General features: G+C 43.8%; 1 protein-coding gene across 5 annotated transcripts in view; it reads left to right on the top strand.

Moving 5' to 3' along the window:
- The window catches only part of CACNA2D3 (calcium voltage-gated channel auxiliary subunit alpha2delta 3), a 959332-nt gene that overhangs the window by 837537 nt on the left and 106025 nt on the right, over positions 1-15770 (top strand). For all 5 annotated transcript variants that reach the window (XR_010122405.1, XR_010122406.1, XM_055273813.2 and 2 more), the window contains 2 exons: positions 14306-14367; positions 15690-15734. Coding sequence is in view for 3 of the 5 variants with exons in the window: in XM_055273813.2 (XP_055129788.1) it covers positions 14306-14367; positions 15690-15734 (107 nt within the window). In the remaining 2 variants the exon portion in view is untranslated. The remainder of the gene's footprint in view (positions 1-14305; positions 14368-15689; positions 15735-15770) is intronic.

Genomic DNA, 15770 nt, shown 5'->3' with positions numbered 1-15770 from the left:
CAAGGTAGGAAGGCAGATGCCTGCCCGGACATCATGGTGCACATCTTTCTGTCGGGGTCTACCAGCCCCTCGGATTCTCTTTGATTCTCTTCCCTTTCCAGTCCAAATCATCTTTCCTGAGCAGCTCATTCAGAGGGCTGGAGGTAGGGCGTGGAGAAGACAGGGTACAGAGAGGACAAACTGGCCCAGGCAGTTCCCCTGTTTTTCTTCCTGCCCTGAGATTCCCCAGGCCTCAGCTTTTGAGAGTCAAAAATCGAGAATCTGCTTCTTTGTTCTCTGGATTCCTGTGCATCCTCCCTTCCCTGAGGCCTAAAGAATGCTTTAGCTGAGGGAATGGAGAAGAGCCAGGGGGTGCCAGGAATCTCCGGAAAGAAGAACAACTGGGTTTCAGACTTATTCCTCAGAGAGAGCATGAGAGGCGCCGATTAACCTCCTCGTGTCTGGACCACAGTGCATTTGCTCATTTATTTACTCATCTAGCTTGTATTGAATGCTTACTGGGCACCAGCTATGCTTAGGGAATATGGGAGGTGAAGAGAAAACTTCCCCATCACCCTCTGAAGGTTTGCTGAAAATCAACTGACAAAAGACAGATTAGTAGGAGAAAAGACATACAAAATGTATTCGAACATACCTAACATGGGGAGTGGCAGGAGAATGATTACCCAATAACCCAGTGGGGTACAGAAGCTTACATATTGTATATACATTTTTCACAGGGGACAGGGGAGATGGTGACCCACCCCGGAGGAGGGGGCGGACATTAGGGAAGGTGAGGGGCAGAGCTGCACAGGGACAAAGGTTGTCTTATTATGCAGATAATGTCCCCCATCTAATCTCTTGGAGCTGTTCTCAGAAGAATAGATGAAAAGTCCGCCTGGGCTAGTGATGACTCCCACTGTCTTCTCTGGTCATTGATCTTTCCTGGTTATTTGATGAGATTTCTAGGGCAGGGGTTTAAGACAATTGCATTTCTTTTGGGGAAAAAAAAAAAAAAAAAAAAAAAAAAAAAGCTCTCTTGGTCAGATGAGGATATTCCAAAGAGAGTCCCTCCCTGCATTTAGGATAAGAGGAGAAACAAGACTAAGCTAGAGGAACCTTGATCCTGAGGCAGCTTCTAAGGTCTTTCAGCATGTCAAAGCTCCAGTCTTTGGGATATCATTCTCTGAGTCCCAACAGAACGTTGGTGGAATGGAGAAATGTGTCAATTGAGGAACACTGAGATCAGACAGCCTGGCTCTCCCCTGAGGCCTCTGTCTACTGAGGGGGCTCTTTTGGGTATTGGCCCTGCAGAGAAGGAGTTGGACTTGGCCTGCCAAATCAGAAGGGAAAGTGCCAGCCCCACCTCGCAGCCCACCCTCAGGAGACCTGACCAGCTCAGCCTGCTCACGAAACCCAGTGAGAGTCAAGGAGCAGTTGCTTAACAACAGAAGATGGCTTTTCCAGCCTCACCATCTGCCTGATGAAGGGAAAAAATTGGTGTTCTCCACTCCAGGGCTGACTCCCACATATTCTAAAGTCCTGAGATTCCAGGAAATGAGAGGGAAAAAAGTGCCTTTCTCCAGAGTGCCGTCCGCCCCTCCTTAATGTTTCCCTGTCTCCTTCTCCCTCCCCTCCCTACTCATAATCACCTCATGTGCAGCTCTTCTGGGAGGATCTGCCTTGGGCCAGGTCTGCTGCAGCTGATCACATCTGCCACCCAGGTGTTTCACTTTGAAGTGGGTATCTCCCTGGCCAGAGGGAACCAAGCCCAATTGCTTGCCTTGCCAGGCTGCCTTGCTGCATGAGCAGACTTGTAAGTGCATGGTCTTCCCTTGGCTGTTCCTGGTGTAGTCATCCTTTCCATGTTCAATGAATTGGAGATTCCGGGAAAAGAAAGTGATGGTCTTGTTGACCCACCACCAAGGGGACAATTTTGCTGTGTCAGGCTATCCCCAGAATAATCACCAGTTTTTGTTTTAACCTTCCTGTCTTTGTCTTTTAAAGGCCAGGAAATGCAGCTTCCTAACTTGCATGGGCCACATGGTTTTAACATTCTCAGTCTTTTCAAACTCATTACCAACCTAGGATTTTGTGCACAGCCAAAAATACTTTCTCCCCTCCTCCCTCTTCAACTGGTCTTAGGCTGTCATAAATTTCTGCTCATCCTGCAGACCCTGCCTCTTTAGTGGAGAGTTCTTTAACTCTACCTCCGGATTAGGTAATTCGTTCTCAGAGTAATCTTAAGCTAATGACCTAATCACCTAAGCAAATCAGTCATCATTGCCTAGGGGAAGACGGAACCCATTTGAATATTTAGATGCATTAATTGGTGCAAATATTCTAGAGTGTTTAGGTAGCAAATGACTTACCCTGACACCTCCAGTTTGCATTTTATCTGACAGAAAAGAACACCGAGAGTACACTACATCTTATAGTTATGGAAACCTCTTTGCCTTTGCTGTATAGGTTGGAAACAGGAGTGAAGGTAACTTCTTAGTAGGAGACTTGAGGCCCATAACTTTCTTCTATGACCCTTGCTCTTCTCCAATATCAAGTTTGCAGAGTGTTACTAGGATTAGCAATAAAGTTTTTTAAGCTTCTAGCAGACACCTGGCACATACTAGAGGGCTTCATAAATGGGATTAATTATGATTATTACTACTGCTGTGATTACTATGTGATATAATTCCTATGAATCAAGTTATAAAATAATTTTCTTTTTTTTTTTTAGAGACAGGGTTTCCGTCCCCCAGGCTGGAGTTCAGTGGCACAATCATAGCTCAGTGCAGCCTCAAACTCGTGGGCTCAGGTGATCTTCCTACGGAACTTAGACTCTAGGTGTACGCCGCTGCACCCAGCTAACTTTTTTAAATTTTTTGTAGAGACAGGGTCTCACTCTGTTGCTCAGGCTGGTCTTCCACTCCTGGCTTCAAGCAATCCTCCCATCTCAGCCTCCTAAAGTGCTGGGATTACAGGTGTGAGCCACCACACCCAACCATAAAATAATTTTCATCGTGGAATAAGTCTTAGGTAATTCAGAGACATATCTGGTAAGCAGAGAATTTTGTTTCATTAAATAATTTACTTGGAAGCAAAAGCATGTTCAAATTTATCAAACTAAAATGACAGAGCCTTGAGGTCTGGTGTGTGTGTCAGGAAGGGCCAGTGGGGAAGTGCTGTATCTGGCCAGATTCAGATGCGACTGATGGGTCTTTGGCAAACTCAGGGGTTCCAGGCTTCACCCAGTCAGGAGGGGTTAGAAACAAGATCACACTTCCTCATCCCCGGTGCCCATTGCTCCATGCAAGTCCATCTGTCATCTCTCACCTGGTAGGATGAGCACGCATGACCCCTACACAGTCCCCCAGACAGAAACCATGCATCCCAGCAACTTCCCCTGTAGATTTTTCCAAAGCACAAATCCATTTGTGTCTCACATCCTTCCCTCCGCTGCTGAGAAGCTTTTCATTGCTCTCTGTTGCTCTTGGGACAGAGTCCAAACCACATGGATGGCAGAGGTAGGTCTCTGGAGAGAGCAAACTCCCTGAGAATAATTGATATCTCCATCCACATCGCATTCAGCCACCCCGTGTGTGTTCACAAGTGCCTGCCTGTGCTGGGAGCTTCTCTAGGTACAGGGAATACAGCAGTAAACAAAGAGCCTCAACCTCTAGTTGGATGGGTCTGAAACACAATAAATAAATAATATAAAATGTCATTTAATGTCAAATATTGATAAATGCTATGAAGAAGCAGGTTTAACTGCTGACAAGAAAACCAAAAGAATATTCCATGTATCGGATGGGTGTGGTGGCTCCAGCCTATAATCCCAGCTACTCGGGAGGCTGAGGCAGGAGGACTGCCTGAGCCCAGGAGTTGGAGGCTACAGTGAGTTATGATTGTGCCACTGCACTCCAGCCTGGGTGACAGAGCAAGACCCCACCTCTATATTTTTAAAGAGTATTTTTAGGTCAAAGTCAGTTTATTCCCTACAGCAGTAAGGGAGAATACAACCTTGATAGTCTTAGAAGTGTCTCAGAAAGAGGAAGCCAGGGTGGATATTTACAGCATTTTGGAGTCTGGGCAGGTCTTCCAATGTGGGGATCTGGTTGGGAGTGGGACCTCTCCTGAGTAAAGCAATAGTTATTATCTTTCTGGGCAAGAATTTTCTGGAACTAATAGCAAAGTCATGAAAGTCATGTTGATGGAGGTGGCCTTGGTCCCCAGTCCTGACAGTTCAGCTGCAGGATGCAAACTGTCTCAATTCTCTCAGGGCTAACTATGCAACAGAGATCACCCCAGGTCGTTGCCTGGGGATGTTCCCTGTGACCCCCAGCCTAGAGTTGCCAGATTAGTAAACCAAAAATATTTTATCTGCCTGGCATGGTGGCTCACATTTGTAATCTCAGCACTTTGGGAGGCCAAGGTGGGAGGATTGCTTGAACCCAGGAGTTTGAGACCAGCCTGGGCAACATGGCAAAACCCTGTCTCTACAAAAAACACAAAAATCAACGAGGCATGGTGGCACATGCCTGTAGTCCTAGCTACTCGGGAGACTATTGTGGGATAATTGCCTGAGCCTGGGAGGTTGAGGCTGCAGTGAGCCATGATCGTGCCACTGCACTCCAGCCTGGGCAACAGAGCAATATCTTGTGTCAGCAAAAAACCCCTTTATCTGGCAATCCTATTAGAGTGCTGTCAGTTTTTCAAATGAACTGTCTATATATTGAGTCTCGTGTTCCACAAGGTACCAGTTGGGCCAAGCTGAGCTCTGCAGCTCCCCGGAGACTGCGGCACAGGGTGGTGTTCAATTCACCACAGTTCCCTGTCAGCTCTGGAGGGAATTTGAGTTTGGGAGCTCCACAGGGGACTCAGGTCCCTCCAGGGAGCTGGGTGTGCTGGGGCAAGTTCTTCTCCATCTCCGTGCCCTGTAACATGAACCTGACAGTCAGAGGGTTTGCAGGCATCCCTCCAGCTCTGCGGACTGCCCACGTGGAGATTTTAGCGCTATTTTATATTAAATACAGTCATAAACATCCAACTCAGAGATGTTTGGCAACTATATGTGGCTGTTCTATTATTGGTTTAGAAATGTTTAGAAACTTGACCCCCAATTTTGTTATGGTCTCTTTAGTAACTGTTATTAGGTGGTGACCTAATAAGAAATTATTAACTAGGGAGCTATAACTTGGAAGCTTATAATTTTTTAAAGGACATTGATTTGTGCAGTCCTGATTAAAATACAATGAAGCCCGAGGCTTAAATGTTTTCTTCTGAAAGGTTGAAAGGGTGGGAATTGACTCTAAAAATGTATTGGCTTGAAAACTTTATTGAAATAATATTATTTGAAGAGCTTTGTGCGCATAAAATGATCTGACAAAAACTATTTGATGCTAGCTCCGGCAGCCTGGGAAAGCTGAGGGAATATAGGTTTCTTCAGATGAAGTCTGGAAAAATGCTTCCAGATTACCTCAGGGGTGAAAAGAAAATTATTATTCCATTCCACAACCCTGCTAATTCTTTTCAACATCAATCCAGTCAAGTAATTAGAACCCAAATGGAGGAAACATTTATAATTGTCATTTACTCTACTTTACCAAAGGTGACTGTTCCGAGAAGCTCTGACAGGACAAAAAAAACCAAAGTGATTATGAAAGAAATGTGTGGCCAAATGGATCAGGCCTTCCTACACTCGTTCCCAGAAGCCAGTCACAGGCAGCAGGTAGGGATGGTTACAGATTAAAACAGGCCTCCTCAGCAAAGAAAATCTTCTGCTATGGCCTTGTCAGCGGAGTGATAATGTGAGCTGTTTCTCCTCCCTCTCTCTCACCACAGACATATATCATGGAGCGCTTTGTTATTTAAAAGCATGTATAAGAAAGATTACCAACCCCCCATAACACAGGGAATACTTCAGAAGTGAAATATGCAGTCATTTAGGGGTTACATTTAAAATACCTCCTCCCCTTTTATCATTATATTTCTTCATTTGGACTAGGCTAAAATATGAGGCGTTTCTGCTGCTGTGAGAATTTTTTTTTCTAATTTCTGAAATAATACCATAGCTTGGAGATTAATGTTCAGGCTTTACCAAGATTATAACAAATGCATATTGCTTTGATCTAAATATTTCTCCAAAGGTTGTTGCTGATCATTCTCCCTTGCCTATAATCTTCTAAGAAAGCTTTTGAATTTGCCAGCCTGATACCCAGGGGGACAAGAGTGCAGCTGCCTTCTCTTCCTTCCCCCTCATCTTCCCGAGGATACTCTGTTCTCAGTTTTGCCCAAATTAGTCCCAGGATTTCAGTTGTCTTTTTTGTCCAACATTCCATCATGCAATTCATTGACATCTTCACATGAAATATTTAACAGATGAGTTATGTCCTAATTCACATTGCAGTTTTAAATTGTTATTCATGTGGTAAGTCATTTATCTTGGACATCAACAGACCTCTGGAATGGGCTCACATTTGATGTAAAGAAGGTTGGAGTTATTTTCCTTGATGCTCCAGAACAGTGGCCTTATTCCAAACCCTGGGTTAATCATGAAATATTCCCAAAAAATGACATTCAGATTCGTTGTTAGTTCTACTTGCAATTAACTGTTTTGAAAACAAACAGAAGAAAACATTTAAACAAATGTGACTTGTGTAATGGCTATTACAGTTGACCGTTAATTAAGGCAAGTTGGAATCCAAACATGCCAGGCCTTGTTACTATCACTGCTAGCAATCTTTGCCATGGTGCACAAAGAAATAAAAATTCAGAGACTGTCAAAGTGGAGCTGAGACTGGATAAGAGATATTAACGAAGCCATGTAAAAATACCCAGTGCGCTGATTAAGAAATATAAGCAGCAAGAAGGCTGATGATCTGGATGAGCATTTATCTGCACAATTTGGGTTTTGGGAAAAGTCACTCTACTCCTAAGAGATGAAATACATGAGAAATCCTTAGCAGGTAATTTATTTATTATTAACTTATTGTACTTGTATTTCCTCTAATAAAGCTACAATTTTCTACTATATTCCTACCTATGGATTGGAATCTATTAGGAGAAAATCTTCTGTTTGTAGAACAAGCCAGTGCAAGGCAGCTCTTGGATCTGTTTCTCTGCCTGGACACCACAATGAAATGGTAATTGTCCACATTTGCAATTGTCCAGCAGTAGCCAGGTCATTGAGATGTTTTGTGGGCAGGTGGCCTGACTGATGTACACAGGAAGCTGATGGCACCAGTATCATGGACAGCAGTCTTCTTGGGTTCTGTACCCTGACCTGTCTAACCTTGTCCTGAGTATGCGTGAATGATCACAATTCCAGAAGGGGTGAGTGACAGGACATCTTCTTCTGTTTTCTTTTGCTTTTAACAAAGTGGTAGAAACCGGGTAATTTGTAAAGAAAAGGAATTCACTTCTTAAAGCCTCTTCTCAGAGGCTGAGAAGTCCAAGTTCAAGGGGCCCCATGTGGTGAGGGACTTGCTGGTGGGGGCTCTGCAGAGTCCCAGGGAGTCACAGGGCATGGCATGGTGAGGGGACTGGGTGTGCTCACTCAGGTCTCTCTCCCTCTTCCTGTAAATCCACCAGTCCCACTTTCATGATAACTCATTAATCCATTAACCCATTAATCTATTAATAGATTAATCCATTCATGAGGGCAGAGTCCTCAGGACCCAATCACCTCTTAAAGGTGCCACCTCTTAATACTGCTGCATTAGAGATCCCTCCCCTCCCCTCCCCTCCCCTTCCCTTCCCTTCCCTTCCCTTTTAACATGAGTTTCAGAGAGGACCAACATTCAAACCATAGCACAGGTTTTGAATGGTGGAGCACACATTTCCTTAATCCTGAAGGAAAAAGATTCATTCTCTAAGAGCCTGCTTGGCTGATAGCATGATTTTGTAATGCATTTACTCACTGATATAACACTCTAAGGAACATTCCTAGCAGTGGACAATTTGCATTGGACATAGATGAATTTTCTGCTCACTCTCAACATAATTGGCATGAAAGGTATATTAGCCATGAAACACAAGAATAAAGAATAAAAGCTCTAGGAGCAAGTCATAACATGAATGATGACAACAACACTATCAACTAGTTAGAGTGTTTTAATACCCGTGATTTTATCTACTCTCACTGATTTTTGTCCCACAAAAATGCTGTTCAGAAGCTAAAGCCGGTGCAACTCTCTTGGTGGAGACAGAGAGGTAAAGTGACATACCCAAGGGTACACAGCAGTGGTCTTAAAACTGGGGTTTGCAATCAGTTCTCACAGCAAGACAATTCCTGATTGGAATTCACTGATGGTGGCAGGATTGTTTTTCTGCCTTTTGGATGAGCTCTCTGTGTGTATGTGAATATATTGTATGACTGGAGGGCTGGGCAAATGGAAGTAGGGGTGTTTGGGTGAGCTTGTGTGCCAGGCATAGTGAGCACTATTTTACAAACCAGATCTGTGCCCCTCTAGTATGTTGCAAGTTGAGGCCAACCCCACGGAAAATTATTTCTAAATGAATACAATATGAAAAAAGTTGTTTTATTTCTAATTGTATATGTAACATTGTTATTTTGTGAGTTTCAGATTACACTTGAATGCATGTCTATTAACATGATATGAGATGCATGCATGATTTCATCTTGAATGCATTTAAACATAATAGCACTGCAAATGTAATTTGTAGTCTCAAGTTTTATAAAGCAAAATAAATAAATCTGGAGGGTGGTTGTTGCCTTGATTTATTTAGGGTTCATTCAAACTTATTACCAACTTCCCCATGCAAGTCCAGGTTATCTCACGCTGGCAGTCCTGTCTGATCTAAACCCCCTATACCTAACTCATCTCATTTCTTCTACTTCTGGGGAGTGGTAGTCTGGACAGGTTTGTGGAAAATTGTACCTTCCATCCTTAAGGAGTACTAGGGTCCATTTCTTTTCTGTGATTCCTTCTGGGATCACTGGTCATCGTCCAGTAGAAGTCTCTGCAACGATGGAAATATTCTAGATCTGCATAGTCCAGTACCGTAGCCTCTAGCACCCTGTGGCTATTGAGCACTTGACATCTAACTAGTGCAACTAAGGAACTAAATTATGAATATTATTTACTTTTAGTTAGTTTTTATTTAAATAGCCACATGTAACTAATGGGCACTAATTTGGACAGCACAGGGTCAGAGCGTTCAAGGTGAGCTGCCTGTCCCTAGATTCAAGTATGCTGATCATTGGCATTCTGCAAATCAAATGGTCTATGTGTTTTGGATGATGCCCTGCATTCGTTTCTGTCAGCTCTGGGGATGCTGAAGTGTGAATCTCTCTTCGGTGATTTGACTGCCCTCCCCAGGCCTGTACCCCTGGTGGCTGTGTCTCTCACATCTTTTTCTCAGTACACCTATCACCCAGCACATACTGGATTTCTGATAAACATGGGAGAAAGGAATGGAAGAAGGGAGGGTAAAAGTAGGTAAGAAGGAAGTTAGACAGTTGGGAAAAGAGGAAGTCTGGAAGAAAGATACTTTATTGAAGTTTCAGTATCTGTAGTCAAGCCCTCTTAGAGTATTGAGAGGAGTTGTGAGAACAGTCACACGGATAGTTCAAAAGAGAGGTCAGTGCTTCAGATGCCTGAATATTTCACATGAAAGGAGTCTGGCTCTTTGAGATGGCAATTCTTATAACAATAATTTTGCTGTTTTGATTTCCAAAGACCATCCCAGTATGTTGGGGTCACTGTCCTAGCAGGCTCACCCCATATTGGCACATGGGGAAGGATCCTATGGGATAATATTTTCTGGATCCGTTGTGTTCCTGGGTGGTGAGTAAGAAGATATCACCAGATGCAGTTGTGTAAAGAGACTTTGTCTCTATCCGTGTGATGAAGATTCCCAGCAGGGAGGGAGCCCGGGGACATCTGTAATCAAATTGAAGTAAGGAGCACTGTGACCTCCGGGGAAATATGTTGATGATTTTCTGGACTGTCTAAAACATTACGAACCCCAAGAATGGTGATTTTATTTTCTGTAACTCTCCTTGGGACTTGAGTTTCACAAAAGTATTTGCTGTCTTTGTTTTCCTTATTAAATTAGCAAGACTGACTTAAATCAGTATACTGTTACGGCTTGAAATGTTGCTGAAAGAACAAAATAGATGGGCTTGACAAATGTCTCAGGTTCCATTTAGGTTATGTGGGGGCTGAGAGGAGAGAGTGGGACTCACTGAAGTAGTCGTGTTTTCTCTGATAAAGGTCAAAAAAAGAAAAATGTGGACCAAAACTAAGGAAAATAGTGAAAGGAAGCTACACTTCATAGCTCCACAGGATTCCCTTAAGCATTTTTGTTTATTTGCTTGTTTGTTGGGGGAGAGGGGTATTCTTATTTTTTTGTTGTTGCCTTGTTTTTTGCACTTTAAATCATTTTCACACTCAAGAAATAATTAGCTCAATCCCGTTACTCTCGATCCCTTACTCTCATTCTCCCATTTCCCATTTTACAGGCCGTTTCCCTAGCGCTTCCTCTGCAAGCCTTCAGAGTGGACTTTCTAAAAATATAAACCTGATCCTGCCACTTCGATACTAAAGACCTTCAATGGCACCAACAGCAGATGTCAGAATACTTTTTCTGTAAAGGACCAATAGTAAATAACTGAGGTTTTGTGGGCCACGCAGTCTCAGTGAAAACTACTCAGCTCTGCCATTAGAGTCATACACAGTGTGCAAACCAATTAGTGTGGCTGTGCTGCAAGAAAACTTTATTTACAGAGAGAGGCTGGATTTGACCATAGGACCAATCTCTGGCCTACAAGATACTCTTGAAGCTTTGGCCTGACATTCAGGACCTTTTGCCATTTGACCTCAGCCTGAACAACTGGGTCCCTGTTCCCATTCTTCTCAAGCCTCCGAACAAATGATGGTCTTTAAAAAGGTTCTCTCCCTTTCCCTCCCTTCCTGTTTCCTCCATTTGGGTTGCCATCTTCCCTGGCTTCTTACTGTTCTGTGAGTGGGCTCTCCATGCCTCACCTTACGCAAAGCTCTCACCAGGCCAAGTCAGCCTCATTCTCTGCACACTCCTGTTCCTTATGCCTCTAGCGTAGCTTTTACAATGGATTTACCCCTCAACTGGATGTGGAGGGAGCTTAGTACGCAGTGTAGAGCTTAGTACCCGCTGAACAAATGGTCATGAAGTTGATCCATCAATGAAATTGTGAGTCCCTTAATCGTAGGAGAGTATATTAACTTATGGGTAAAAGAAAACACTGCAAACTCCAGATATGCCACAGGAAGCCAGGGGCCAGTGTTACTGGAAAGGGGATGAGGTCAGCCAGCAGGAACACAGCTAGGTCAAAACTAGCAGAACAATTGCAGCCAGGACTATCCAGGAGCCTTTGGGCAACAACCTCATGGTGCAGGCAGGGGTGTGAGTGAGGAGAGAGGGAAGCAGTGTTTAGTTCAGGGTATCAGGACCAGGACGAGGATGCAGCCTGCTGGAGGGAGATCAGAGAGAAGCAGCCTGCATGATTAATGGGATGGAGGGACTGACTCATGAGGAAAGATGAAAGCGCCCCAAGGAGCTGGGGTAGAGGACCGACAGGGGCAGATGAGAACAGGCTGCAAGTATGTGAGATGGATAAACACCCAAGGGGGAGCAGCTGGCTTCATCAGGGAGGTGAAGATGAGGGCTTCATCAGAGAATGGGGGTGGAGGTCTCAGAAGGGGCATCAGGAGACTCATGGAAGCTCAAGAGATGACATGACAGGTGGGCCCAGGACAGCTCTGGGCTGTTGGAGGGAGAAGCACCATGGAAAGGCTACCCTGGAGTGACTCTTTCAGGGAGCCCTGATGCTCTACCCTGTAGGGCCTTGCAGCTTGCCTTTGGCTCTGAGGGGTAGCCTTAGCCTTACTCTCTGCCTGCCATCCTGGCGGGGGCTGGCTGGGGAGTACTGCGGGAGGGGAGCTGTAAACAGGCACACAGAGGAGGACACATGAACTCATTTCCCACCCTCCTCTTAGATACCAGTTATTGGTTGTCACAACAATTTTGAGGCCTCTCCTCTGAAGTCAGTTTTCAGCCAGCCCCTGCCTATCTTTGGTGAAACCGGAGATACTTGTTCCAAACCCAGCACTCACCCCCGCCTGCCAGTGCATCTGATCAGAATTCAGCCTGGACCCTGTTTCGCACCCTGCACCCTGGCCTGTCAGGCATTTGGAAGATGAGATTTATTTGAAATGCAGTCAACCACCATCAGACTCAAAATCAGCTTCCTTCAGGCATTCTCTGAAATGTTCTCCAATGCCGGGAAGAACAGCTTGTGTTGTGTAGTCTGGCCACATGGCCCACATCACAGTAGGTCCCCAACAGCTGATTTACTAAAGCCATCCCCCACCTTGGCTGTGCGTGAGAATCATCTGGGATACTTTTAAAACATACCCAAGCCAGCCACATGGCTCACACCTGTAATCGCAGCACTTTGGGAGTTTGAGGCGGGCAGGTCACTTGAGCCCAGGAGATAGAGATCAGCCTGGCCAACATGGTGAAACTTCATCTCTACAAAAAATACAAAAATTAGCCAGGTGTGGTAGTGCACACCTGTAATCCCAGCTACTCGGGAGGCTGAGGCATGAGAATCACTTGAATCCGGGAAGCAGAGGTTGCAGTGAGCTGAGATCACACCACTGCACTCCAGCCTGGACAACAGAGTGAGATTCTGTCTCAAACAAATGAACAAACAATTCACATAGGTGTTACTCTTCTATATTTCTCTCTAACTGATGACTATAATATCACTTGAAATTTTTTTTTAAAAAGCGAGCATTTACCTATGGGTCGTCTGTGTACTCAGCATCTTGCTGGAGGCAGGGGTCCAGCAGGGAGCAAGAACAGGTCCTCGTTCTTGGGAAGGTTGTGGTCCAGAGAAAAAAGGACGCTTAGGGCAGAGCAGAATGAGCCTGGGGCACCGACATGGTGTGTTTCAGAGGCTTTTCACATTCTGCATGTTGCAGCCATGCACTGCTCTAGTCTTTATCCTACAGTCTGAAATTCTAAGTGCAAACACAGATGGCAAATCTCTCCCAATGTACACACCCAGTTAACCTTTACTCTCAGGGCTTGCTTCAACAATTTGTTTAGGAAGTAGAAATGCCCTTGATAGTTATCAGGGAAACAACAGCCCAAGACCTTTATGAATCTCCAACTTCCTGAAGCCAGCACAACTATGATTACCCAAATGGGAGGTCCAATATAGTGGCACGCAAAATTTTTAGAGTATTTAAGTGATTTTTTTCTTACAATTGTGTATCTCTTTTGATGGGTGTTCCAGTATTATGTAGGTTGAATTACTGTAGGTCTTTAAGCAAAAGAAAGAAATGTGGAAGGAAGAAAAGAGTATTAGGTGCTATGCAAATATGGTAAAAATTGGGAGGTTGTGTACAACAGACTACAGTTTGCAAAACTGCACTGGGGTAAATGACGTGCTCCAGGGAATTCAGTATTCCCTGTAGTGTCATTCTTCCGAACGCCTCTCAAGTTTTCCCACCATCTGAGGAGCATTTTGCCCTTACCATTTTACTTCCTGAGATGGTTTCAAGTCTTTCAAGTGGTTTGGGCTTCATGGAGAAAAATAAGGTGAACTTCCTTATGTTATAGTTTTGAGGTTCCACTAAATTTCACTTCCCAAAGTTTCAAGTCACATTCTTAACCTCTTCCCTTTTTGGCTGTTTCTGTCACTAGAACTAGCATTCACGGTTGCTTTAGGAAGCTTTTCACAGACAAAGAAAAAATTACATAGTTTTACTAGAGTTCCGTGGGAGAGAAGAACCTTGAGATGTGGACTCTAGGAGGCCAGTTAAACTGAGACACATTATAGTAAAGTGACTTACTTCTGAATACCAGCCTCATGACAAGTGCTTTTCAAATGTTACGTCTCAAAAACACATGCAGAGTACACATTTTAGACATGCAAGTTCAAACAGTAATAGCTGATACAGGAACTGACGCAATAGTGATCTTTTGAATTTTTTTTTCTTTCCTCTTCTCAGCTTGTGTTGGGATGGGGGTAGGGGAAGTGGTGGGAGTATATGAATTTTAGAAATGCCGAAGTAACTTGTCTCCAAAGAACCATCTGCACTGTGCTGTTTGTTTTGTATCGAGAGTTCTGTGGGTGCAGGTAAACTTGAGAATTCTTTACCTGAAAGATAAAATATTTTAGTTGTATGCTTCACTGTACATTTTATTTTATATGCTTATATCAGCTTCTTGCCATGATGGATAATTTTCAACGATAATCTTAAATAATTGAATAAAGGGATCACTAATGCCTTGTTTTGTTTATAATTTGTCCCAGCTGTAGGCATTCAGATGAAACTTGAATTTTTCCAAAGGAAGTTCTGGACTGCCAGCAGACAGGTAAGTTATAATCAGCATCTTGAAGCATTAGCGACACTGTTATTATACAGGTGTTCACATTTGGGTACCTGGAGCCTAAAAGTGCCAGATTTCCGATGAATGTTTGTAAAATCAACTGCCGGCTGCTCAGATTACCTTTCATTTCACTGCAAAATAAAGGGCTGTCAGCATGTTAGACACCACATGCTGAGCAAAGCAGGGAATTTGCTCCTAGGAACAGTTTTAATTGTGGGATCAAGATAGTGACCTTCCAAAGGAGTTTTTCTTTTAAGTTTTGGGGTCTTTTGTGTGATTTTCATACTGACTTTCTCCTAATCCTGTGGTCATGCCTGGTTACTTACTCGTGAATCTCATTATCAAAATCTTGAAACCCTTTACATAACTAGTTTCTCCAAAACATTTATCTGACTTCTTTGTTCACAGGGTCTACCTTGGAGAATCTGGGAACATTTTTTTCTTTTTGCTGTGCTCCCTGTACTAAGTAATCTCAGTGGTATTTGTTGAGTAATTTGGTAGAAAGGGCCACTGATAAGTTGCTTCCATCTGCCCAAGAATAAATGTTAGAATGGTTTATCATCCCCTAAATTAAGATACTTTAGGAAACTATAAACTAAGGAGATGGACAGGGGTTTTTTTAAAGTCATTGAGAATTAAAGAATTTTAAATTAAATAATTACATAATTGTATTTTTAGTTACCAAAAGATTTGAGATCTTAAAAAGATATCATTACTATTTAATGACAACATAAAGTAGATGAAAAAGAGCCAGCTCCCCCCTCAATTTTGTTTTTTTTTTTTTTTTGAGACAGTCTTGCTCTGTCGCTCCGGCTGGAGTGCAGTGGTGCGATCTCGGCTCACTGCACCCTCCACCTCCCTGGTTCAAGTGATTCTCCTGCCTCAGCCTCCTGAGTAGCTGGGATTACAGGCACCCGCCACCACACTAGGGTAATTTTTGTATGTTTTAGTAGAGACGGGATTTCACCATGTGGCCAGGCTGGTCTCCAACTCCTGACCTCAAGTGATCTGCCCTCCTTGGCCTCCCAAAGTGCAGGGATTACAGGTGTGAGCCACCATGCCTGCCCCCACCCCCCTAGTTGTTTCATAGATCTTTTATTTTACATTACTACTTGGAATTGATACTGATTCCAGAGATGGTAGACAAGACACATCGTGGAGCATTCCTTTTCAATGAAACTGGGTATTTGAATTCTAGCCCATGACTTGGATAGCTTGTCCTTAAGTAGCTCAGTGGCAGCCACAGCAGGCACTGGGATGCCCAAGTAACATAGTAACACATTTCCCTCCGCTTTTTGCCTTCACAGTGTGCCTCCCTGGATGGCAAATGCTCCATCAGCTGCGACGATGAGGTAAGACGGCCTCCTGGTCCTGTTTCTACCCCTGTG

The sequence above is a fragment of the Symphalangus syndactylus genome, chromosome 1, assembly GCF_028878055.3.
Source record: "Symphalangus syndactylus isolate Jambi chromosome 1, NHGRI_mSymSyn1-v2.1_pri, whole genome shotgun sequence".
Lineage (NCBI taxonomy): Eukaryota > Metazoa > Chordata > Mammalia > Primates > Hylobatidae > Symphalangus > Symphalangus syndactylus.
The sequence above is the reverse complement of the archived record's forward strand: the minus strand, read 5'-3'. Positions and strand labels throughout refer to the sequence as shown.